At 32.0% G+C, this 25,560-nt stretch overlaps 1 protein-coding gene across 1 annotated transcript in view; it reads right to left on the bottom strand.

Annotated features, from left to right (window-relative positions):
• Nucleotides 1-9,992: 9,992 nt before the first annotated feature.
• Nucleotides 9,993-25,560, bottom strand: part of LOC118187096 (uncharacterized) — a 57,941-nt gene continuing 42,373 nt past the window's right edge. Inside the window, exons 8-10 of the mRNA XM_085819640.1 lie at nucleotides 24,757-24,839; nucleotides 20,855-20,958; nucleotides 9,993-11,271 (exon numbers count right to left, since the gene is read on the bottom strand). Of these exons, the coding sequence (XP_085675766.1) occupies nucleotides 10,553-11,271; nucleotides 20,855-20,958; nucleotides 24,757-24,839 (906 nt within the window). The 3' untranslated portion in view covers nucleotides 9,993-10,552. The remainder of the gene's footprint in view (nucleotides 11,272-20,854; nucleotides 20,959-24,756; nucleotides 24,840-25,560) is intronic.

A 25,560-nucleotide genomic window follows, 5' to 3' on the forward strand; every position in this document is an offset into this window, starting at 1 on the left:
GCATATCGTAAAGTACACTATATGGTTTACAGAAAAAATTGTCACAAACAACAAATGATACTAAACTGCTTGAAACTTTTCTTCAGTTAGGACTACTGAAGTCAGAAGTGTTTGGTATTTACGTTGCGCATGGGGAAAAACCATGAAAATTCCCATGCAGCCGTTCCGGTAGCTAGGAATTTTACCCAGATCGACTTACGAGTATTCAACAGTTTTATCGCTCGGCCATATGTGAGCAATTGCATGAAATAGAAGTAGTCTGAAATAAAATTGGCTTTTCGTGAAATGTGTTTCTGGAGACTTAAAAAAATGGCATGACGGGTTGCTCTTATGACGGATCGCTCTTTTCAAGTCTTTGTCCAGAAAGAATAAACTAAGTAGGTTACGATAATGTAAGGTTGCCGCACTTGCAGCTTAACCTTTTGACTGACTACTAACGAGAATTACATATGTCCCCACTAAAGGTTTAAAGATTAATGCCGGGTTAAAAAGTACTTAGAATCTTCTGAATGTTTGGGGGATCATCTTCCAATAGTTGGAAAATCGAGATGTCGCCGTACCCGTTGTACACAAACGAACATAGAGAAAAGAACAAAGATGAGTTGCCCAGTCTGTAATGTTGGGTTATGAAAAGAATGCTTTAGCCTGTAGCATAGGATGTCTGTGTGCCTTTCGTTCGTGCTGCGCGTAAGCTAATAGACCCAAGGTTACGAAACTTGGTATATAGGTGCATCTGGGCAAGGGTCAGTGCACCTCGAGGCGATTTTTTCAAAATTCGAATAAGATTTTTTAAAAATTTTATCTTTCCGATTTTATTGCATCATTTTAAATAGTTTCATTCTTTTAGAAATGTGGTTTTGGCAACAGTTTTCCATTCAATGCTTTCTGATGACTTTAAAATATGAGATAAAATGCTGCTTTTTACTTCCTTGTACGAAGTAAATAGGGAGTATTGTAATCGCGAAAAGTGTCAGCCATCATATTTCAACGCAAATATCCATTTTTACCGGTATTAAATGCAATTTAACGGTGCTTTTGCGTGACATCTGTACGTCAGGACAGAATAAAGGACTCTTTTCCCACAAAAAATTGTGAAACTGATTTAAAATGAATTCTGAAGAGAAATTTTCGTGGCGTCTGTTCGTACGTACGTTTGAACGTACGTATGTATGTACGTATCTCGCATAATTTTTCGTGGCGTCTGTGCGTTCGTATCTCGCATAACTCAAAAAACGTACGTGTACGTTTTTTGATACGTACGTACATTTGAACGTACGTATGTATGTACGTATCTCGCATAATTTTTCGTGGTGTTAAAATGACTTCTGAAGAGAATTTTTCGTGGCGTCTGTACGAACGTATGTACGTATCTCGCATAACTCAAAAACGTAGCCTCAGAACGTTGAAATTTTGAATATGGGACTGCTATAGCATGTAGATGTGCACTTCGAATTTTGGTGGCAATCGGCCGCACAAAAAGTATATAAATATATATGTATATATATAGCCACTCTGTTACTCATTTCAGTGATCTCAGTTTTTTTATTCTTATATGTTTGTAAATTGTGCATTTTTTGCTTTTATCTTCCTTTAAAGTTTTTATGCCTTTAGTAAATCTGTATGCAATATTTTTAGAATTATCAACAATTTAAAAGTTGTTTAAATGCCGTTAAGCCTAATAATTTTTTCCATGGCGGCCATGTTTTTTTACATTTGAAAGAGCAGAATAGTAGATTTGTTGCCAACCTAGAGAAAGTAAGCTTCGCAATAACAAAGATAACGCCTTCTTTTATTATTGCGAATTAAATTATGCTTAATCCATTCTGGAATTTATTCGAGGAAATAAATGTTTAAGATTTACTTCATAATTTTCAATACAGACATTTTGAGTTTTTATGTATTTTTGTCTTGTAAGATATAAAACAGATTTTGTCAAATAATGCCATAATTTAATCAGGCTGTGTTTATTTGGAATAATTCTCCAGGAAATTGGAAATATTCTTTTTTTTTTTTTTTTCCCTGTTCCGTTAGTGGAAGAGAGTACTGTTTACAGAGCATATGGGCCACAGTATAGAGGTGTTCGGCTGTTTGGACTTTGGATGTTAAATTAGCAAAATTAAAGGTCTAACATTAAAAGCAGATTTAAAAATCTCTTTAAAAATTTTTTTTGGCCGTACCAAAGGGCCCAGATTTGAATCCCGGATGGATTCAAACCTGAATGGAGAAGGGGTGGATGTAAATTGTCTGCTCTTCCATAGGAGAAAATGATGGCCCACCTGTTAGGTGCCTCCAGAATAAAGTGACCACCGCTTCCGACTTTAGTAGTGACCAAGGCCTATAACGTCTAGTGGCCGCCATCTGTATTGGCTAAATTGAAGTATCGGGTGCATGCAAAATTTGACAGTTCTTTAATTTATCCTAGAGAATATTATTCCAGCACAATTATATCTGGATCGTTCGAAACAACGGAATTGTCGGATATTTCTCTCTTTGTCATATATTCTCTGTTTTTGATTGCTACTGGTTATTTTTAAAATAGCATATTTTTAAGCGATGGTATTAGAATAGCTCTTTTATTTTAATTAGGTTAGACTATTTCACTGGAGGACATTAACTGAAGTTTTAACTGTTGTTTGGCAATCATGGTCATGGCTGGTGAACAGTGAAGAAGTTTGCCGAGTTTGTGCAGTTTTCCGATATTTTCTTGAGCGAAAACGTATGGCTAGGTAAATGACAAGAAAAACAGCTCAGAAAAATCACACAAGAATTTCTCGAAAAAGGTAAGTGTCTTTATTTTTTCATGCATCATAATCCTTGTTGGATAGTTAAAGTTTGTATTTTAAGTTGCTGAAATTTGTTTTATTTTGATGTATTGATGATGTTTGCAGAGTGAAATAAATATTGATAGTTTGGTGATTTTTTAAAAAAAATTCTCCAAAATCGCCAGCTTGAGCTCGATAAGTATTTTTTTACCAAATCATTATACAATGACGAGCCAAAACATTCTGACCATCCTCACATTACTCAACGAACTTGTCTGGATGTCGTAGAGGGCAAGGATTAAGTGGGAATTGTGTCTGGATGATGTGGAGGGCAAGTGATTAAGTGGGAATTGTGTCTGGATGATGTGGAGGGCAAGTGATTAAGTGGGAATGGTATTTAACTGCTGTTTGGAGAAGGGATTATTCTTGCACTTTGGGAGTGATGAAAAAAGTCTGTTGACCTAAGCGAATATAGTCATATAGTTTGCTGACCTAAGCGAATTTGATATAGAGGGCAGATTGTAATGGCTGGAAGACTCGGAACGATTACCTCCGAAACTGCATGACTGGTAGGTTGTTTACGATGTGCCGTTGTTATTATTTATGTAAAGTGGATAAATGACTGTGAAACCAACAGTAGACACCAATCTGTTGGATGTCCACGCGTCATCAATGAAAAATGACGTCGGAGACTATCCCTCTTGGTGAAGCAAAATCGGCGCCAGACTGTGGCTCGGCTGACAGCCCAATACAATGCAACCATGCTGCTGACAATCCAAGTCAAGCAATGTCACCATTTTCGTGTGCGTTCTTTTTGTAGTATTCCAAGTCCCAGTGGCTTTTATAAACAAATCCATGATATGTATCCTTTACTTTAAAATATGAGTTTGCGGATTTTGCCAAAAAGGGGGGGGTAGGAACTGTAGCAAAATTTCGGCAGCAATACAAAATTTCTAAAGGGTGCGACGACGAGATGCTTTTGGTAGAGTCGTTGTTGCCAAATATCTGATGAAGTGAAAACAGATCGCTGTATACTTGGGAAGAAGAATAGAGCAAAAAAATGACAGAAATATTTAGAGAAGAATATATTTTATTGTTTAATATATTGTGTAATTATTATTTATAATTAAAATCTGCATTTTAAATTGCTAAAGAGTGCTTTTTTTCATATGTTGATAATGTTTGCCGACTTACGATAAATACCAAGAGTTATAGCAAGTCGCAGAAACCGCCATAATTTTCACCCAGTAAGTAGTAACTTTTACCTTATCTGTAAAAAAATGCCAAATTGCGCCAAGGTGGTTGCATTAATATGTAAGTACCCAGTGAGCTATAGTGAATATTGCATCTCATTGTACACGCTCTTTAATGTGATAATGCATTCTAATCATGCTTTGAAAAGTCCTGGAATGAAGTAAAATATTTTAAAGCATTTAATTTTTTTTTGCGCACAAAAGTATTTTATTCTATAACAATTAAATATGAAATATGAAATATGGATCACCTTACTTCTTCTCGACTATATTATTTTTATTAAGCTATTCTATTTTTCAATATAAATTTGCAGTTCTGATAGTGGCTCAAATATTATGTGCTTCATTTCTAATTTGCGTTTAATTCAAGAGTTGGATGATAGGGTGCATGATGGTCGTTCTGTAACATGTACTATACTCCTACTGCAAAATTGCTAACCCTTTTAGCTTTTAGTGTCTAGCCATTAATTATTATAAAAGTATTAATTATTATTTGTATAACTATTTTCAATAGTATTAATTACTATTTGTGTTTAATTTTATTAATAGTTTGTGTCAAAACTATTGATCCTTAAAATGGTGAGTGCTATTTCGTAATGATTAACTGTCTACTTAATTAAACTACTAATTGTGTAATTGTAATTTTTAAATGTTTATTAAGTATTATTAAACTACTGTTTTCAAACTGTTAATTCTGTAACAGCCGACTGTTCAAAATTATTCACTGTCTAATCATTCTCAAAACTAAAAACTATTTATTGTCTAGTGATTAAAATTTGTCTAACTATGAACTGCTTCAAAACTATTCTTTGTCTAATGATTCTCAAAATTACAGTTTACTGATTAAACTATTACTGAACTGACAGTTAAAAATTAATCATTTATTAACTAACTCTAATCAGCTGGCTGTGCAAGCTGATAGTTTAATTTATAAATTTAATTTTTCATATCGTATTTTTTTCCTTCCTCAGTATTTCATACATTTTATAGAAAACTGCCTTGCCAAAATGTCGCCATGGAAACTGGAAACAAGCTGTGCCCACTGAGCCACTGAAGACCATAGGTCTTATTAGCAGTCATCAGTTAGTGAAAGGTAATCCCCAAGCAATTTTTAATGATATAAGTCAGGTTTTAATAGGTACTTAAATTTTCTTGATCAGTTATCGGTGCATTAGATACGTCACTTTACAGTTCTTCACTTCAGAAATTCTGTCACTGTGTCACCTTATGACGTTTGTAATAGCAAGAATTCCATCATATCCATGAGCTTGTCTTCATTTTCATTCTACGGAATGCTGAATCTCAGGTTCAGCTTTGGAGATAGATTGTAGAGATCAGTGACATGACTGTCTCAGTGCTCTACAGGTAAGAGAATTTAGTTGTTCTTGTTTGTTGGGTATATATAAAATGTAAACAATAACAATGAAAGCAATATAAACACACACACAAAAAAAGCAATCAGTTTTGTTACTCAAATTATACCATTTTTAAAATTTGAAATTATTTATTATCTAGTAATTAATTAATTAACTATTAATTTTCTAACTATTAACTCTCTCAGAACTATTCATTGTCTAATAATTCTCAAAATGGCAAACTATCGGCTTTTTCGTTATTAATCTAATATTTATTAACTGTCTAACTCGCGAATTTCGAAGAAAACCAACATAGCTCAAAAAATGCGATTGGTTCGCTTATGTCACAATAAAAAAAAATGTGGTATATTTTTTATGTTGTATCATTAATAGAAAAGGTGTCACTTATTAGTTAATAGCTTTCATATTTAGCTAAACTTTGGTTAAATTTTGGATTTTTTTTTTCCCCCTAAACTGCTGGTTTTTGAGTTATGCCACTTTGTTTCCAAAGTAGTCTACTTCAAAAGTAAATATTTACTGTTTACTGTCTAACTCAAAATGCAACTTCAGGCTGGATGACTTATCGCTGATGGTTATTAATAATGATCTTGATTTGGGTAAGACTAAGTTTAGCGACTACATTGCCTTTTCATATTTTAATGAAAGACTTCAAAGATACATTACAGTAACACAGCAACAATGCAACAACTGTTACATAATGTACACATATAGAATATTCTCTTTCAGAGCCACAGCACCCTGTTACGATGAAAAGTTGCAGCACATCTCACCTGTACTCTGTTAAGATTTATCAATTTTACACATCAATAATGAATGTTGAAGTAAATATAAATTAGTATAATTTTGATGTGCATAAACAAATATTACACACAATGCACTTTAAATAAATGCAATATTACACTTTCAATTTAGAAAAGATAGATCAGTTGGATTGGCCTTTGATAAAGTCCTCCAGCAGTATGAATTAAGCACTAGCACACATACCCGCCTCTACCTTTACAAACTTTTAAAATTCTAGGAGGCAATTATAATCTTCATTTTTCATTGATCCTTCCAGCAGTACAACCCCAGATTTTTCAAGATTCCTTTAAGGAGATGGATTCAGAAAATGTGTACAAACTCTAGGAGATAATTTTTCTACTTACTCACTCCACTTTTGTTTCAAAAAGCTTAGTCTCGTACAGAACCATGCCTACATTTTTTTCAACCTGAGTCAAAGATATCAGTGCACAGTCTTGTGTGTAATGCAGTACCTCTGGATTCCAAAATTTTGCGAGATATTGATTAAAAACTGAAAATACTAATTTTCACCCTAATTTTTCCGAGTGGCAACAATCTTGCACGCTGGAGATAAAAAATCTGCTTTATTTCAAAAGGTGTTGCTACTGCTAACTTTCAGATCGTAAAGTTTGTTAATAAAAATTTTGTAAGCTTTACAAAATATGAAACAAAAATAGGTTTGCCAAACATTAAATATATTATTATATAAGGTCATGTTCTGACATTGAAGAAAAGCACACGGTTTCATGTGGCGTCACTGTCTATCGAAAATCTTTTGTCGTTGGCAACTTTTTTGTTTCAGATTAAGATAATTGACACAGTATGTTATTGCCATGCTAATTCTTTTATTGATATTGAGAAAAAGTAGATATATTGCATGAAATTTAAATTATGATGCCATATACATCTGTATTAACCTGATGAGTCAAAAGTTTTTGTTTCCTGCTTTATCAACAAAAAAATTATAAATTGTTTGTTGCTTGGAAAAAATGAACTGATTTCATTCATATTGAAATGTTTTTCATGCAGTTTTTTTTTCAGGTGTACATACGATGGTAAGGTGAAAAGTTCTGAGCCTGATAATGAAAGACTGCAACTTTCAGTTAAAAAATGATTTTATTTTTCTACATAATCTCTCCTGACTTCAACACACTTGGTCCAACATTTCTCCAACATTAGTATTCCTTCTCGGAAGTGAGAGTCTAGAAGGTTGTGAAAATATTAATCTACTACCCTCTCGACTTCTTTATTGGATGCAAAGTGCTTCCCAGAAACAAACTATTTCAAGTTTCGGAAGTCTGAGGATGCCAAATCAGGAGAATACGGGGGAGGATGGCCTAGTAAATTGTACCCCAAATCCTGCAGTTTTCCCATTGCCAACGCACCCTTATGCAGTTGCATTGTCCTGGTGAAATGTGATTTTTTTTTCTTCTTCAAGCCACGCTTTTTCTCACGAATTTTGGCATCCAGCTAGTCAAGAAGGTTGGAGTAATATTGCCTGTAATTGTTTTCCCTTTTGTAAGGTAATCAATCAATAGGATCCTTTCGCATCCCAAAACAGACTTTCCAGCACATGTGATTCACTTTGCTTTCTTTTGCACTGAATCTCCTGCTTCCATCCACTGCTTGGGCTGTTGTTTCGTATCTGGCATTAGTGATGAACCCATGTCTCTTCCATAGTGACAAATCGGCACACAAAATCGGTAGGATCCCTGTTGAATCTTTCCTTGCTGCGAAAATCATTTGCGCATTTAACTTTTGATCAATATTCAGCAAATGCGGCACCCAACTTGCACAGAGCTTTCACATCCAAATTCTTTATGCAAGATGTTTCGCACCCTTTCTTCCGATATCCCCACACCTACACTCGCCTATCGTTCAACACAATATCATGCACTTTTTTGATGATCTTCGGTGTGGTTGCAGTTTTTGGTCGTCCTCCACATGAGTCATCTTCGAGGGATACGTGACCACGTTTAAATTCAGCTGCCCACTTTTGAACGGTTGACATGGAAGGAGCAGAGTCCCAGCAAACTTCGGATGGATTTCCTTAGAGCTTAAGTCTTTTACGACTGCACAGTATTCAAGTTTATCCATTTTAACAAATAACACGTAAGACGTCTACTGCAAAAATTCATGTAAACAAACTACTTGAGAGATTAAGTTGAAACTTGTCATACGAACTAATGACAAATGCACCCAGGCAGGAAACTTAAATTTTTGCTGATTGGAGCGCCATCTCTTGGTCAGGCCGAGAACGTTTTACCTTACCCTCGTAGAACTTTGCTTGCAGCTAGCAACTTTGTATACAGTACATTAAATTAATAGTTTATTTTCAGTTTTTTAGTACACAAAACTTATATATATTGCTTTGGCCATTGCCTACTAGTAATAATTAATTAATTAATTTTATTATTATAATTAATGCTATCAGTTATATATTGGATATTTGAGTGCTATGTTGTTGCCTTTAAGTTAGAAGTTAAGCTGTTGCCTTTATACTACATAAATCCAGTAACATTATTTTTTTGTCAATTAGAAACTGAAAATCAGATTTTTCATTTAATTAGCTTTTTAAAAAATTTCAGAAAAATGACACAATAATTTAGTTTTGAAATGAAAAGCTTAAAAAAATTCCTTCCCAATAAATGGCAAATAACATCGAAAATAGTACATATAGTAATGCAGTTAGTGTACAAAGCATCACCTTTATTTTTTCAAGCATTTTTGATAATTTAATTTTTCTTGTGTTTAATGAAGAAAAATCATCAATAATTTGCTTAAAATCAACTTGTTCAGTTAATTTCAAAGCTCCACAGAATGGCAATATTTGAAATAGAATAGCTATGTTTATTGAATAGCCATATTGAAACGGAGTGGCGATGCTTGAAAATGTGTTCATAAAATGGCTGTGTTTAAAAGTTTTTCTTGATCAAGAGATATTTTTTTTTTTTTTTTTTATTATTTTAAGTTTGATGAATCTCCTTTCCCTACTAGAAACATTATCTGGCCACGTAAAAATATTCTTAATACTGCTTGCAAGTTCGGGTATAATTGAACTTAATTACATTCATGAGTTATTTTTAAATGGTAAAGCTTATATCTGTTCTAGTGTCTAGAATTATAGAAACAGGTTTGTAAAAGTAAATATTTCTGACTGAATTTTTGCAGTGTTTATGTCAATTGGATATTTGAGTGCTATGTTGTTGCCTTTAAGTTAGAAGTTAAGCTGTTGCCTTTATACTACATAAATCCAATAACATTAATTTTTTGTCAATTAGAAACTGAAAATCAGAAAATTTTTCATTTAATTTTAGGTAGCTGCATTTCATTTTGAACATTAGCCATCTCTAACACTTCTTTAATTTCTACAGTGAACACATATTTTTGAAAAATCAGATTTTTTATTGAGTTGATTAATATTTTTTTTCATTTCTGCTCAAATTTATATAATATATTTATTCTAAAGCTAAACTTTTATATTTCTCAAGAATACATTCTGAAAAATTTTCTTTCAGCTGCTGCAAAGAAAGACATATTTTTTGTATTAAGCAGGTGACTTCATAGACAGTTATACATACTACAGTTTGTATTAATAAGGGTTTACTGTAAAATGAAGGTATAAATTATTAAGAAGCATATGTATTCCTTTTAAGCTGCATAGATTAAGTACTGTGAAATATTAATTTAAAAAGTGAATTGACAGATTGCCTGGATGATAGTAAGTACTCCCAACAGCTTAATGTAATGTAATACTAATAAAAAAGGGGCCAAAGACTAGATATTTTGTACATTAAAAAGCTCAAATATTATATACAAAGTTTTCTTAGAATATATAATGATTTTATTATATACTTTCTACAGATTTATTGCTGCGGAATTCTTTAGAATACAGAGGTAATGATAAGGAAGTATATTTTACAAGAACATAATATTAACAAATGAATATTGGAACAAAATTTAATACAAGAGCCCTAACTTAAAGCAACATCCTCATTCACTTCTCTATATTGAAAAATCTAATTACTTTCAGAGATGAATGATGATTACAAAAGGTTTACATGTATATGTAGGTTGTTTTATAGTAAACATTTAACTGCAATTTCATAATGTGAAACAGCTTAGATAATATGAAACTGTATGATCAAGAATAACTTAAATATATTATCTAAGAGCTGCAAGGAAATATATTATCTAAGCTGTAATCTTAATATGATGTATATGATGTGTACATAATGTTCACCTTTCAATTTTCAATAAATGAGGATTGAAAATATGTAAAATGTGAATCTCATAGAGGTAGTTAAAATTTTGATATATACAGCATTTGTTTTTGTCAAGCTTCAGTTAATCAGGTGAATAATCAATTTTTTAATATATACTATTGATTGTACTTCTGTTTTATTGACGGAGACCGTCTGTCTCTATTTTCATGACGAAATTGGTCATGCACATCACCTTGGTATTCTTCTTTAGTTTTCTCATAATTAGCATTAATTACAGCTTGAGGACATAAATGACTAAATCCATCGGGATGTTCGAGCTGTTTGCTAGTCTCGCTTCCTTGACTTGATTGAATACTGTTCATCTCTGAATCTAAGGGATCCTTTTTCATTTGTTTTGAACTTTCAGGATTGGATGTTTTTTCATACTTTCTTTTTATATTCTCTGTGCTATCTTCCTTTTTTTTTGAGTATTTTTCTTTTTTAGTTTTGCTACTTTCATCTTCTGAACTGCTTGATGAACTTTTTAATTTCTTTTTCTTTATTTGAACTGTTTCATCATCATGAGATTTGTGTGCTTTATTAGATCTTTCAGAATGCTTATCTGAGGAGTGTTCAGTTGAATGTTTTTTATTCTCCTCTTTTCTCTCTTCCTTCTTTTCAGAACTTTCTGTATATTTAGAATGCTTTTGATGATTACTATCTGATTTCTTAGATTCATCTTTCACACGACTTCTTTCAGAAATATCACAACTGCTTTTTGATTTGATCTCCTCCTGCTTGAAATTCTTCTTCTGATGCCTGTCAGATATAGCATTTGAATTGTCTTTTTCATCCATACTTTCACTTCCTGAAGTTTCAAATTTACTATGTAGATCTGCAAGGAATTTTCAATGAAATTAAAATTATGTAGTTTTTCAAAACAGAACTTATTGCTACAAAAGTGCCACATAACTATATATGCAGATAATATTTAGAAAATTTCAAACTGAAAGATTAACAATTCATTAATGAAAAATAAGGACTTTTATATTTGATAAGCAGTTTTTATTAGAGAAATGAAACAGTTCTCATATACAGAGTTTTCTTTATGTTTAAATAATGAGTATAGATAATCTAGTTATTTAACATGAAACTGCAAGGATTTATAGATATTTTCAGGGAGACTGGAAAGACATTTTAAAGGAAATAATTGAGCAGCAAATACTAGGATTGCAAGAAATGCAAATTAAATGAACTACCCTAGAAATTTAATTACTTTCTGTTGATGATAAAATTTTGTGTTTTGGATCATCAAACTGTCATCAACTGTTGATCTTTATTTACACTCTAAGTTTCAAAGCAGTTCAAAAAAGCTATAATTTATTTTTGAAAATAAAGTTTTTTCACATATGCACAAAACTGTCTTATTTAGGATATTTCCAGAATGAAAAATAATTTCCAAATTAGTGTTAACAATTGTTGTGATTTGATTGCATGGTGTGATTTCAGTCCCAGGGATTCTGATTGTTATTTGGATAGACCTTTTTCACTTTTATTTGTTATTATTTTTTTCTTCCTTGTTAAACATAAAAAATATTCTATAATCCTGAATATTTATCATTTGCATATTATCTTTTATGTATTCATAATGAATGAAGTCTCAGCTCATTCCATATAGGTACAGGTATAAAATACACAGTCTGGTCAGGGTTCATAGCCACATTTTAGTTAAAAAATAAGCACCTATAAGCACATTTTAAGAAAAAAAATAAGCACCTGTCTAATTACATTATACACAACTGCATAACCTTAAAAATTAGACTACTAATTTAAAATATGAGAAATGCAGAATTTATTAAGAGAGAATACTTTTTTTAAATTTTAAATAACAGTTCAATTTACAGAACTAGTTTACAATGAGAGGAAAAAAAAACTTTGCAGAACTAAACTATATTACAAGATTTAATGATGAAATTTCAGTTCAAAATAGAGAAAATAAATAAGGCATATTTATTGTATTCACTTGGAAACTAATAATAAATACAATTTATGTTTCCACTCATATTGATAATTAAATAATTTAAATCTAAATTCTGAACATTTTCTAAATTTTCATTGTATATCAGTTTTCCCTTAACAGATATTGCAAGCAAAGTAATTTAAGTAAAAAAAAGGAACATTTCTGAAATCGGAAGACAGAAATTTGCTTCAGGCAGTCATCCTTTAACAGTTAAGTAAAAGCTTAACTAACCTGCATACTTGGAAATTGGCGAATATTCGGACAGTCGAGCGTAACTTGAAAAAGAGGAGTGGCGGGTAGACTGTAGCCACTCTTTAAATTTTTCCCCTATATAAATGCTTTTGACATTTCGATATGCGCATCATATAAAAATAAACCAATGGAACTGAAAAATATTCTGCTTAGCAAGCACAGTAAAACTCTTTTATGTGTTCATAAACAAATCTCGGACAGAACATCAAAATTAATTATCTCTGCAAAATATCGCAAACGTTATTGCACAATATGTTCGCCGTAATTCTTCCCTACGTGATATTACACAATTGGAATCAACAGCTGCTGGTATTGGGAGAATAAAGAACTAAATAACTGGGGTGTTTTTCATTCTAATTTTCAACAGACCACGTTAAATTTCCGGAATAGAATCATTCTTCGCTTGGGTTGATAGACCGCAGAACTTTTAGTCCTATTCAATCCAGATTGGAAAGTGACAAAAAAAAAAAAGTTCCGTTGGTTGTTTTGCAGCGAACTATAATAGTTTCAACATTCGAGATTTTGCAGAGAAAGGGGAGAACCTCCCAGTCTTCGTACTGTATAATGTATTGGCCAAAAAAAAAAAAAAAAAAAAAAAAAAAAAAAATATTATTTTGACTATTCGATTACTTTCCCTTTATTTAAGCCATTCCGAATATTATTCCTTAGAAAGTTAATCTGTGTTAAAACAAAACCATTTTTGAAAGTTTACTATACTTCAGTAGTTACTGCAACTATGTTATTATAAACATTCATACATATGCTCATAATATAAGCATAACGATCATAATAAACACGAATATGAACTGACCAAGCGGAACGAGAATGCAAATTATTAAGATCTTGATAGAAATTCAGACGTGTGTAGTATTTGGGTGGGAGGAAAGAATGCCGAATGTACTGGAATTTTCTACTGCTTTCGCATTTCATTGACCAATAGAACGACGGACACCTGTCTACTCTTCGTGCACACTAAAGGTTATGTTAATGCAGAGAAAGGGGAAAAGCTATTTCCGGGAGTATGATTCACCATCTGACATTCCATATTAGGAAGAAAAGTTGCTCATTTAGTTTCAGCTTTGGTACGGAGAAAAATAGCGCGTTCATTAAAAAAAAGCACTAAAAGCAAAAACTAACAAAAAAATAAGGGCTTTAAAGAAAAAGTAAACACCTATAAGAGCCTTTATATTTTATTTTCAAATATAAGGACTTATAAGCACTTATAAGGTCTGCTATGAACCCTGCTGGTTTCTACTTAGCTCTGACACTCTATTTATTAGATGTCAATTTGCAACAGCCCCACACTCTGTGAGGTGTCTTTGGGATTATTAAGTCCAATCTGTAAACTGGGTTGTGAATTTGTTCAGTTTCTTTGGGAACTTATTCATGCCTTATACAAAGTTGAGCATATACAGTGAAGCTGTGCAGTGGGCTAATATGAGAGTCCAAAACTTGAATAAACCTTACAAACTTATTTCATTAACAGGTTTAAAAGGATACCCTCTCCCCAAAAAGAAGCACAACTTTTTGAAACATTTCAAAGTGAGAAAGTTCATTCAAAATTGGCAAATAATAAGTAACTGTATAATTGATAAGAACAATTTATAAAGTTTTTTAGGTGATACAGATGATAAAAGGATCCTAACCAAGGAGACACGTGAATATCTTTTTGCTCATTCAGTTACTTTATAGCAAAGTGGTAGGCAATGGAGCGCAGCTTCAGGAAGCAAGGTACAGAAAGTAGTAATTTTCTGCAGTGATAATGAGATAGCAAATAATTAAAAATTTTTTATGAAAAACTGTCACATACATTTAAAAGTGAAAAAGTAATTTAGTTTTGAAAATAAACTCGATATTTTATCTATAGTGTACAGTGCAGAAATGAAGATAAAGAAGACTGAAAATCCCTGAATCCAAGGAGCCAGTATAAAAAAATTAAATTTTGTTATTTTCACTAAGAAGTATCATGTAATTTCAAAACTGTTGATGCTGTGTTGAAGACCTATTCCATATAATTCATTCTATATACAGGAGATAAGGGTTTATAACCAGCCATTCATGAAATATTTTAATATGCAAAATTATGTGTTTATATGTTGAAAACTTTGATGTTAATGGTGGATAATGTAGATATAGTTTAACTTCGACCAGGAGCATAAACACACATGCGCTATTCGAGCCGATTTATTTAGGTAATAGGGAGGATGCACAATAATCATGTGGTAGGGATTTTTTCCCTGTTGATTTTTCCTGCAAGTAATCCAATACGATATGCTAACCATCATTTGTAATTAACTGTTTGATTACAATGTGTTTAATTTTGTGCATTTATTTACAGATTGGAAAAAATACGAAATGTTTTTAAAATTTAATTGTGCTACATATACATTAATTTTATGATAAAGTGTAATGAATAATTATTCTATTTTTTTGTATGATTTTCCATTATTATACTATCATTACAATGAATTCTACTATAATAATTTTATAATAAATAATTATGTATTTTTTAAAATTTTGAGCTAAAATTTATGTTCCTTAATATACAATGAAAAAAATTTCTTTATAATTAGAATAATTATATGATAATAAGTGATTGTTATAGTTATGTAATTAACTAGAATTATTTTATAATAAAAAATTGTTGTATTTCTTTTAGATTTTTGAGCTAAATTCTATATAAATATCTGGAAGAAGGGATATTTAATTTAAAAAAGATCACAGAACTACGATCAGAGAAAATCCCCCTCAAATGAGATGGAAATCTGTTGATCTTTTTTCTTAAATTACAAAAATTCTTCATTTAAAAATAAGGTCACTAACCACTTATATAGCACTGAAATCAACGCATATATTGACTAGAACTACAGGTATTTTCAATAAGTTTTAATTAGTATTTTATAACATGCATAGGATATTGCTTTGAATGCAGAGCTGCCGCTCCATCACATCCCAAATGTGCTCTATCGGGTTAAGATCCAGCGAGTTAGGTGGCCAGGACATTAATTGGAATTCATCCTTATGCTCTTCGAATCACTCCAGCACAAATCAAGCTTTGTGACATGGATTTCTTTTTCAGTTGGGAAGACAGACGCCATATATGGGTGCAACTGATCTGCAGCTTTCGTGGTTTGTTCAACTACAACCAAGGGTCCCAAAGCCACCCATGAGAACAACCCACACATTCCACCACCAGCAAGCAACCAGTATATGATCTGCTGTACAGGGAAGGAGCGGCATAAATGAGAAATCGTGATTCTTCTGACCAGGCAACTACCTTTCACTTATTCCATGGTCCAGTCTCTATGTTTGTGAGCCCACGTAGACATAGCTGACAGTGACGCTTGATCAACGAGTGGGATGTCTTCTGCGCAGTCCCATACCATAAAAAGACTAAGTAATTAGGACACTGAGCAAATAAGGCACTAAGCAAGAAAGACTAATTAAGGTGCTAACCTAGAAAGACCATGATGTACCCATTGTAGGCATAGCTGACAATGACACTTGGTCAACAGAGGCACACGAGGTGCGATATCTGCCATACTATAAAAGGCACTAAGCAATTAAGGCATTAAGCTAACACTAAGCAAGAAAGACACATTAAGACCCTAATCAAGAAAGGCACTAAGAAATTAAGTAAGAAAGACACTAGGTAATTAAGAAAGACATTAAGCAGGTCACCAACAAAGACACTCCTCATTCACATCCTCCTGAAATAAAGATCTTGCCATGGCTTAGTTTTATTGCTTGGTGGTTCTTTAAATGCTAAATATTTTTTCCTAAATTCTGACACTCAGCACCTCTGCACTAGTCTTGGGCTTATGTGAATAACAAATCGGTTATTCTTAATTCAAACAATATTAAATGCACTACTTCTGTCCTATCAGTATTCTACAGAGCCTATTTCTTACAAATGAAAAGAGAAATTTCTGTTAAATTTGTCCTGGCCAACAGACCTAACATTTCACATTGGAGTTGATGAAGTCTAACCACTGCCAAGTGTAATGCCAACATGAATGGTAACCATGCTCACCATCACTGTGTGAGTCATTTCTCAGGCTGCCATACATTGATAGCCATGCCTGATGAAAGGTAAAAATAATAAATAATGATTCACCAGGCTGATCAGGGATATAAATTATTCAGCAGGTGTAAAATCAATGATGTTTCAATGCTCAATGTTTGAGATGTATTCGAAGTAAAAAGGCAGTTAAAGAGCTACATTACTGACCATATAGAAAGTATACTAAAAAAATCTGAGTTTTCAGATTTATATTACACCCAAAGGGGCCTTTTTTAAAAAATGTTTTGTGTGTTACCTTTGTTTATTAAATATGTTCTTCACACTTAAATCATAAAATTCAATTCAACAGCAATATATCAAAATAATATAAAAAGACCATATCTTTAGAATTTCCGATACACAGTCTCGTGCCCTGGATCCCCCCCCCCCCCCGTACCATGGAGGTAGGAAAGGGAGGAGGGGCCAACCCGCACTAAAAGTGAAGCACTGCTTTGAGGCTTGGGTCACCAGATGGGGTGTTCTTTGTTTACATTCAGAAGCTCGCTTGACAAGATTCTGATAGTATTTCGACACACGACAGTTCTATAGAAATCGAAAAAGGGACACTTTCGCATGAAAGAAACATTCATAGTGGGATGGATAATAGTAATTTGTATAGTTTAGTGACATTTACGCAAAAATCACATCTTGGTTATTTTTCGATAACTAACAACAGCGATTTTGATTATGAATTTGTTTTATAAAATTCTAAGCTGTTGCACTACAAAAATATAGATTTTAAGAAAAATGTTATGCTTAAAGAATGAAAAATACCTTACGGTACATTTAAAATTGTATACGTCTTTCGATACCCTTGATAGAGTATTCGCTACTTTTATTTTATTTTCCAAACGTCAAAATGTTTTAAATAAAACAAATTTTTTTTTCACATCCATATATTATTGTAACATGTACCTTTCAAAATTTTTTAGAGGAGAGGCTTTACTGCTGCTCATTTTAAACCCATCGTTTTAGTTTTATATATCTGAAAAATAATCACTTTGGGCTTACACGTTTTATAAATATAAAATTATGTACGTTAAAATATTTGTAATTAGGCACATAGGTCAGATTAAATAGAGTAACGCATGCAAGGGCTATCTGCCTAAAGAGAAAGATGCCATCGTGGAAGAATTTTGAAGAAAAACTGACCTTTGAGTGGGTATTAAAAATAATACTTATAATTTTCATTCAAATTATATTCATATATATTTTTTATGTAAAACTTTCGGGTGTATGCTAAATTAGTGTAAATTACTTTACACGAAAAATATAGTGAATGCACAGAAATTAAAGATTTGCACATGCCGGTAATGAAAAATAGGAAATATGTATGGGTATTTATGCATGTGCTTGCAAAAAGCATGTATCTGCCTTTGACAAAATACTTAAATATTCATTAAATTATTTATAAATGCATTTGAAATGAAGAATTTATTCACTTATAAACAACTGTGAAAGTACTGTGAAGAAATCTAATTATTAAATGTATCTAATTTATAATGATTATAAATGTAATCTAAATATATAATAACCTTAATATTGAATTGTAAACATAGATTGAAATCCTGTTGACAAATACGTTATAAAACTATTTAAGCAAGAATTGTTCGTATTGGAAAGCAATCTGTTAAAAGGTATTGTAAAGCAAATGCTATGAGATGCTCACTTAATGTATTGTTGAAATGAAGGGTAAAAAAAAAAAAAAAAAAAAAAAAAAATCTGATAAGTATAATTAAAAGAATTATTCCCCTTACATTTTATAATAACTCAGTTACAAGTTTTAAATAATACTTAAATTTATTCTCTTTCAGAAATGTTCAGAGAAAGTCAAGTACTATTTAATACCTATTTAATTATTAGGAATTAGAGAAATACTTATTTAAAGTATTTCGCTAATTCCTAATAATTCTCTAATTTAAAATGAACCGAATAGAGCATTAATTATAAATTGACTTACATTTTTCGATTTAAAAGATGCCTCAGAAGCCAAAAAATCATGAAGGAAAGGAAAAGTTAGATCAAAATCATAAGAATCACCTTGTGTCAGAACTGGCATGATTGTTGACCAAAGTCATACTATCACCGTGAGTAGCCTACAATCAATAACAGGTACATTAACATAATTTTGCTAAAGTTCTGAATTTGTTTTCACCATGTTGCAACAGAATCTTCTCTTTCAACTTCAATTCTGAGTACAGCAACCTTGTGGAAATTAATAAAAGATGACCAACTTGATCAAACTATTAACTCCAGCTGATGGGTTATCTGGAAAAATTCCGCGAGCGGGCTGGCTGCATGGGTGTTCTCGTGATTTTCCGCATGTGTATAGTGTATAAAGTGTTTTCTGGATGCATATGTGATAAAAGCGGGCGCAGCCTGCTCAAAATCTCTTAATGCTGGTAGTTCGATCCAACTTTCGGTCTCGGCGAACGAGCTGGCTCCCGGGTGTTTTCTTGCTTTAACGCATGTGTATCGTTTATGCAGTCACTTCTCCATGCATAAGTGAACAAAGCCGGCGCAGCCCGATCATAACCTCTGTATACTTGTAGTTCGGTCCAACTTTCGCATACCGGCGAAATTACAATCGCTACTCTTATACACACGGACAATGGTAAGCGGGCTTGCCCGCTAGTAAGTTATATAATCAGTGCAGTTGCAGACCTTATTGAGTAATAGCTGTTTTGAAAAAAAAAAAAAAAAAAAAGAGAGAGAGAGCACTGGTACTTAGCAGTTTTATCTATTCCTTGAAATGTTTAAAAGTCTGTATAAATTGTCAAAACCGATTGCTATGTGGAGAACAAAATGTTGATATTTTCAAAAATCTCATACAATTTTTTAATATGTAGGTAAGTGGAATTTAATATCTGATATTATACACATATATAATTTTTAGCCAGTAGTGCAGGGAAAATTCAAAACTAAATTGTGAAGGAAAAAAGTAAAATTTACATGTTCAATAAATATTAAATATTAATATCTTTTCTCTTCATCCCAAATTAACTCTTTTAATTTAGTGTATAATTTAAGCAATATATTTCAAAGCTATATAGTCAAAAGTCTTTAATCTGGACTCGTAGGGACTTTGGCGATTCCGGATTATAGGTTTTTCCAGATTATAGATTATCAGTTCAAATCTGGTAAGATGGCATACAGAAATTATAAAATTAAAAATATGAAACCATAATTTATGAAATGAGCAATTATGATCTAAAAGGTATCAAAATTTACAAAAAAAAAAAAAAAAAAAAAAGCTTTATATCTATTTGTTTTCTTTATTAAACATTTCTTTCAACGTATGCATACGTAAAGCATACATTACACACAGTCGAAATTAGAAAACTGCATCCAGAAAGCTATTTGATGTGTATTCGTGATATATATAATGATGAGGAATTTGATTTAAATCATATCAAAGACAGAGTACATCGAGATTAAATACTACATTTAGTAAGGAATTATAAGCTGAATAAAATAAAAACATCTGCTCTGAAGATAAGGATAGTGCTGACAGATCAACTTCCAGTTCGTTGCGTGCCGCGACGTCCCTCCCCCCGCAGAGCAGCGTGAAATTGATAAACAGATTTTGGAATGGTTAGAGAAACAATGGATATGCCTTTATCCATTTTTTGCAGCAATTCCATTTTTTTGTTTGATGGACATCAAAACATGCTTTCGCTTTGTAGATCCTTTGGCAGCTCCAGAATCGGAAATTCTTTTTGACATAATCGAAAGTTCAAGCTTACTTTTATACAATTGCTCTAACAGTTTGCAAAAAATAATAAGCGGAATCCAATTAGAAGATTAAGGAACAACGCAATCTGCAACATTGACCGAAATAAATAATTAGATAATTTTAGCTTAGTTTATACTGTCCGTTGCACATTAAACGCGCATGTGTAAACGTATAGCTTTGAGGTCCGGATTATAGACTTTTGACTGTATCATAAAATAAAAGGCAATTAATTTGAAAGCGTGCAATTTAGAATACTGTTGTTTTGCATTTGGTGCGTGTTATCCTATAATGGGAAACATACAATGTCATTCTTTCACAAATCACTGATCCATCTTATTAGAATACTGTAGTTTTTTGCATGCAATTTAATAAAGCACACGTGAAAATGAAATTTTATAAAACTCTACCTGAATCTGAAGCATGTTTAGATTTATGCTTTCGAGTCTTTTTGCTCTTTTTCTTCTTGCAGTGAGCACTTTTTTCTTGCTTTTTTGATAGTTTTTTCAATTTCCTAAAAATAATAATTGAAATATGTCAATAATTACCTAAATATGGTTAGTTTCATTACCCCCCAAAAGTTCAGAGAAATAAGTACATAATAATGGTACTATCAATACAACCACCTTAGGTACCTGGTAAGTTACTACTAGTGTCTGAAAATTAAAATCAATATACTCTTTTTACCATCCTATTTCTAGTTGTACATGTACGTTAGCTTTGTAGGCTAAGTATACATGAAGCAAATGTGCAAAGCTAAAGTACAAAGTTAATGTAAATTAGAACAATTACTTTCCTTCTAATTAAAAACATATAAAAATATAGTTCATGATTTTATTATTTGTAATAATCTGCTTAATTTTATAACTTGTTTATAAAAACTTTTCTAAATTGCCTCTTTCCCACAAAATCTTTAAGGTCTAAGTATTTTATTCTCATGCCAGTGGAGCTTAACTGTTAACTGCACGTATAGAAAGAGAATTCGAGTTAGTCTTAAAAAGCATAAGATGCAAGAATGTATATGTTTCTGTAAAATAATAAGATGTTATTAATTTTATATACACTCAAACCTGTTTTTGTGTAAATGTTTTTGTGCAGTATATGAAAATTTCAAAGTGGAACATAATTGATGAGATTATCGATAAAAATGTCATTTTCTTGCAATCGATGCTAGTTCTGAAAGAACTTCAAAATTCCAAAAGGAGCTTCGATCTTGTATATTTGGCTACAGAGACATATACAAGCATTTAATAAAACAACAGTCGGCACAAAAACTGATCACCGATTACATGGAATGGGAAAAAAAGTCAACTCTTAACAAGTGCGAGTTAGTATCTTCCAGTGATGAAAGAGATTTTGAACAGTTTACCACAAGACATTCCGCATATTGCCAGACTACGAAGGATAATGGTTACACATTTTGAAAAACTTTGTATGTGCAAAGAAAGTATGTATGTAAATAAAATATTTAAAAATGTTCGTATGTGTATTTTCTAAATCAGATTCTAAAAGGTTTGGCGAGATTCCAAGTAGCTGCCGAGCCTCATGTCTCGATATCATTTAAAAAAGCAATTCCTAGTTATTTTGCAAGGGTTTGAGTATCTCCTAAATAACTTATCATTAAATACGTGTTATGAATCACATGGTGAAGTCCTATATGTGATGCTAATTTTGTTTTGTTGCATATAGTGATATTAGATGCATGCTCGATTAGGGAAGACACCAATTATTTTGTACTCATGAGTGGGTTGAAGTCAGATCACAGAAATATCGACTACATAGTAGAAGATGATGGGAACTTTCGAAGAATTAGAAAAAATCACTTGATAATCTTAACATATCTTTATTACTTGTCCATTACTTTATGGCATGGCACAGCACAATGCGGGCAATCCACATTGCACAGTTTTAATTATGACATATTACATTTATAATAATGAACAAAAGCAGCCACGCGAGACATGCCCTTTAGGAGGCAAAAGAGAGTGCACAATACTTGCAGTAACATTTATAATCTTGGAGCACTTCGTTTTGATCCTGCAGAGACTGGGAAAGAGTTTTCACAATGTGGTTACTGCAGGGAAAATGCCTTGAAGGGGGCTGTGCTTTAATTGAAAATTAGAAATTTAAGAGTCTACTGCCAGTTTGTTCCAATTAAGTTTAATTTGTTAATTACATCTGACGCACACACACAAACATATATACTCTATATAATAAATCAATGGCTAACTGAAGAAATGTATTCATACTGCAATAAAAACTGTGAATAAAATAATTCTTAATTTATTTGTGTGTTATTATTATTAGAGAATCTGTTTTTTTTTTTTTTTTTTTTTTTTTTTGTTTGTTTGTTTGTTTGTTTGTTTGAAAAGTTACATTTAAGTTGATTTCATAAATGATCCATTTAATGACATGGAAGCAATTTTCTATATCTACTCATTCTACACTCTACTTATTGTATGAAAAATCACTGAACTGAATATATGACTGATGAGTAATGTATGACAATCACTGATTGAATATGGTGGTTTTTTCCCCACCATATTCAATCTTGTTTACTTCCAATCTAAAGCAATCACTTCCCTATGAATCAAATAAAGCATTATTTCTGTTAACATAAACAAAACATTTACACTCTGTCCCTACAGTTTTTAGACTTAAGTAAATTTACATGTTTAAGAAAAATATAAATGTATAAAATTGCCCAATTATTTAACTTATTTAAAACACATGTGCCTTGCATCTGAGTAAATATTTAACAAAAATATCAATTTGTCTTAAAAAAAAAATGTGTCCCAAAAGTTTATACACAAACGTAATTTTATGCAAATTGGTTAGCAACATTCATGTTTGGGAACTCGAACTTTCTATATAATAATGCCCTCATTCAAACTTCAATATAAAAAAGGAAAAAGATTATTTTAATTGTGTTTAAGTATGCCTAAAGTTATGTAACTTTCTGATGCCGGAGTTAATAGCATTCTGAACTTTAACTTGCATGGTAGGTCTGTTAAAAAAATTTAGAACTTCTGAATCGATCCCGCAAGCGCGATTTATCGTGTACTGTCTCATAAGATGCCACATAGCCAAACCCATGTTCAGGAAGACCTCGAGTGACTGATAGTCGCAGTGATAGATGAATACAATGAATGACGTCAACACAGAAAAAGTTAGTTCGCCAAATTACAAGAGCAAATATCAAAAAACATTGTTCATAGGCAAATCAAGGAATCTGGATACATGATTCACATAAAAATGGCTTGATCATTAGCATCTCAAAGCTTCACAAACAAATGAAATTGAAAAGTTCCTTAACCACATGGCATATGGTGACAAGTGGATCTCTAATTTTCAGTGATCGAAAAAAAATTGGCATCTAGATGATTCTGGCAGGTATTCATATTAATAGCATGACTTATAAAAACAGCCTCGGGGCTATTTCATTAAGAACAGGTGGAGGTGAGTTTTAATGGTGTGGGCAACTTTTGGTTTCAATGGGCACATGGGTTTCACATTTCTGGCTGGCAAGATTCGTTTAAATACATAGAAACACTAAGAGACCATCTTTTACCATTTGCAGAAAACACTGCAGGACAGAATCAGGGGTACCAGAATGACAGTGCTCTTATTTATACCTCTAATGCTACAAGAAATAATTTAGACATGAAAAATGTCACTGCTCTTGAGTGGCCACCGATAAGCCCCGATTTTAATTCAGTTGAGTCTATGAGAGGCATCATGTCTTGGAGAGTTCAATGTGGTCAATGTGGAACCAGAGTTAATACAAAACATAGTTCTCTCAATTTAGAAATGTGTATTCGATGCCATATGGAATAATGAGGCAACTTTGAAGTATTCAGTAATTTGAAACTGATCACAAGTTGTTAAGAAGTTTATGTTCTATAAATTTTTGGGATGCATATTCTTCTGTGTTTTTACAACACAAACTGCTATTTTAATTGAATATTTACTGGAATGCAAGTTGCATATGATGTAAATAATCAGATTTTTACTTGGTGTTTGCATTCCTTTCTATTTTCCAAAAACACACAATATAATTGATTCAGTGGCTACTGTCTATACATGAAATCTTCTTATGAACTTATAATGGGGTATGGTAAAACAAATTTAATGAAAATCAAAAAATGGTCATAAGTTTGACTGTGCTTGTTAAACCCACACTGACCAGAATCGTATTGATCAAGAGATAGCATAAGGACGAGATATGGATTTTATGTAAATCCATATCTAATAGATAGACGAGATATGGATTTTATGTAAATCCATATCAGAGTAGATAATAAAAATATACCTCAGCAGCTTCTTTTTTTCTGAAGTTGAGAGTGATTTAAGGAATTCCATTTCAGGATCACTTTCATCACTTGGAATGAGTTGCTAAATAAATAAATGCATTAGCTATAAATATCATACAAATCAGAACATAATAAAATCTAAACTTTCTGCCATTAAGTACTTTGAATTCTCGACCAATATTTTATAGCAGAAATTAATATTTTAACAACATATTTAGAAAAATTATAATGGCATAAAATTATTATTAAATTCCACTACAGCAAACCTTGCATACAATGAAGGACGTTTTCAATTTCGAATTCATCTGCTTGACGAGCAGTAAGTGAATAACATACTTTATGAAAGAGTGAAGGTGAGCATTATTTGAAAAATACAGAATGGCTATAGTCAAATCAATATCTGCCCCAAATATATAGTTTATCCAAATTTATAGTTGGTACCCTATAGAAAAACCAAGAATTGATAATTTAACCGTTTAGGGGGAAAAAATCTGAATTAAAAAAATTACAAAGACCAAGCATATGTATGCTGACGAAGCAATGCCAAAATAATTCACCTTGAAAAGAAGCTGTAATCTGCCATTACATGAACAATGCTATTATAAATATGTATTTTAGATGGAGATGTGTAATTAGAGGGATGAGTTTAAACTATGACTTTTATGCACATAATTTACCATGTAAAAACATTAACGTATGATAAAACTGAAAAACGTTGACAAAGAAATTTAGTCATTGTACTTAAAACTTGCAATTGATCCTTAATATGACTGCACAAAATTGAAATATTTACTTCTTTTTGG

Source organism: Stegodyphus dumicola, chromosome 6 (genome assembly GCF_044657685.1).
Source record: "Stegodyphus dumicola isolate Sdum_Otavi_A_Nest chromosome 6, ASM4465768v1".
Taxonomy (NCBI): Eukaryota; Metazoa; Arthropoda; class Arachnida; order Araneae; family Eresidae; genus Stegodyphus; species Stegodyphus dumicola.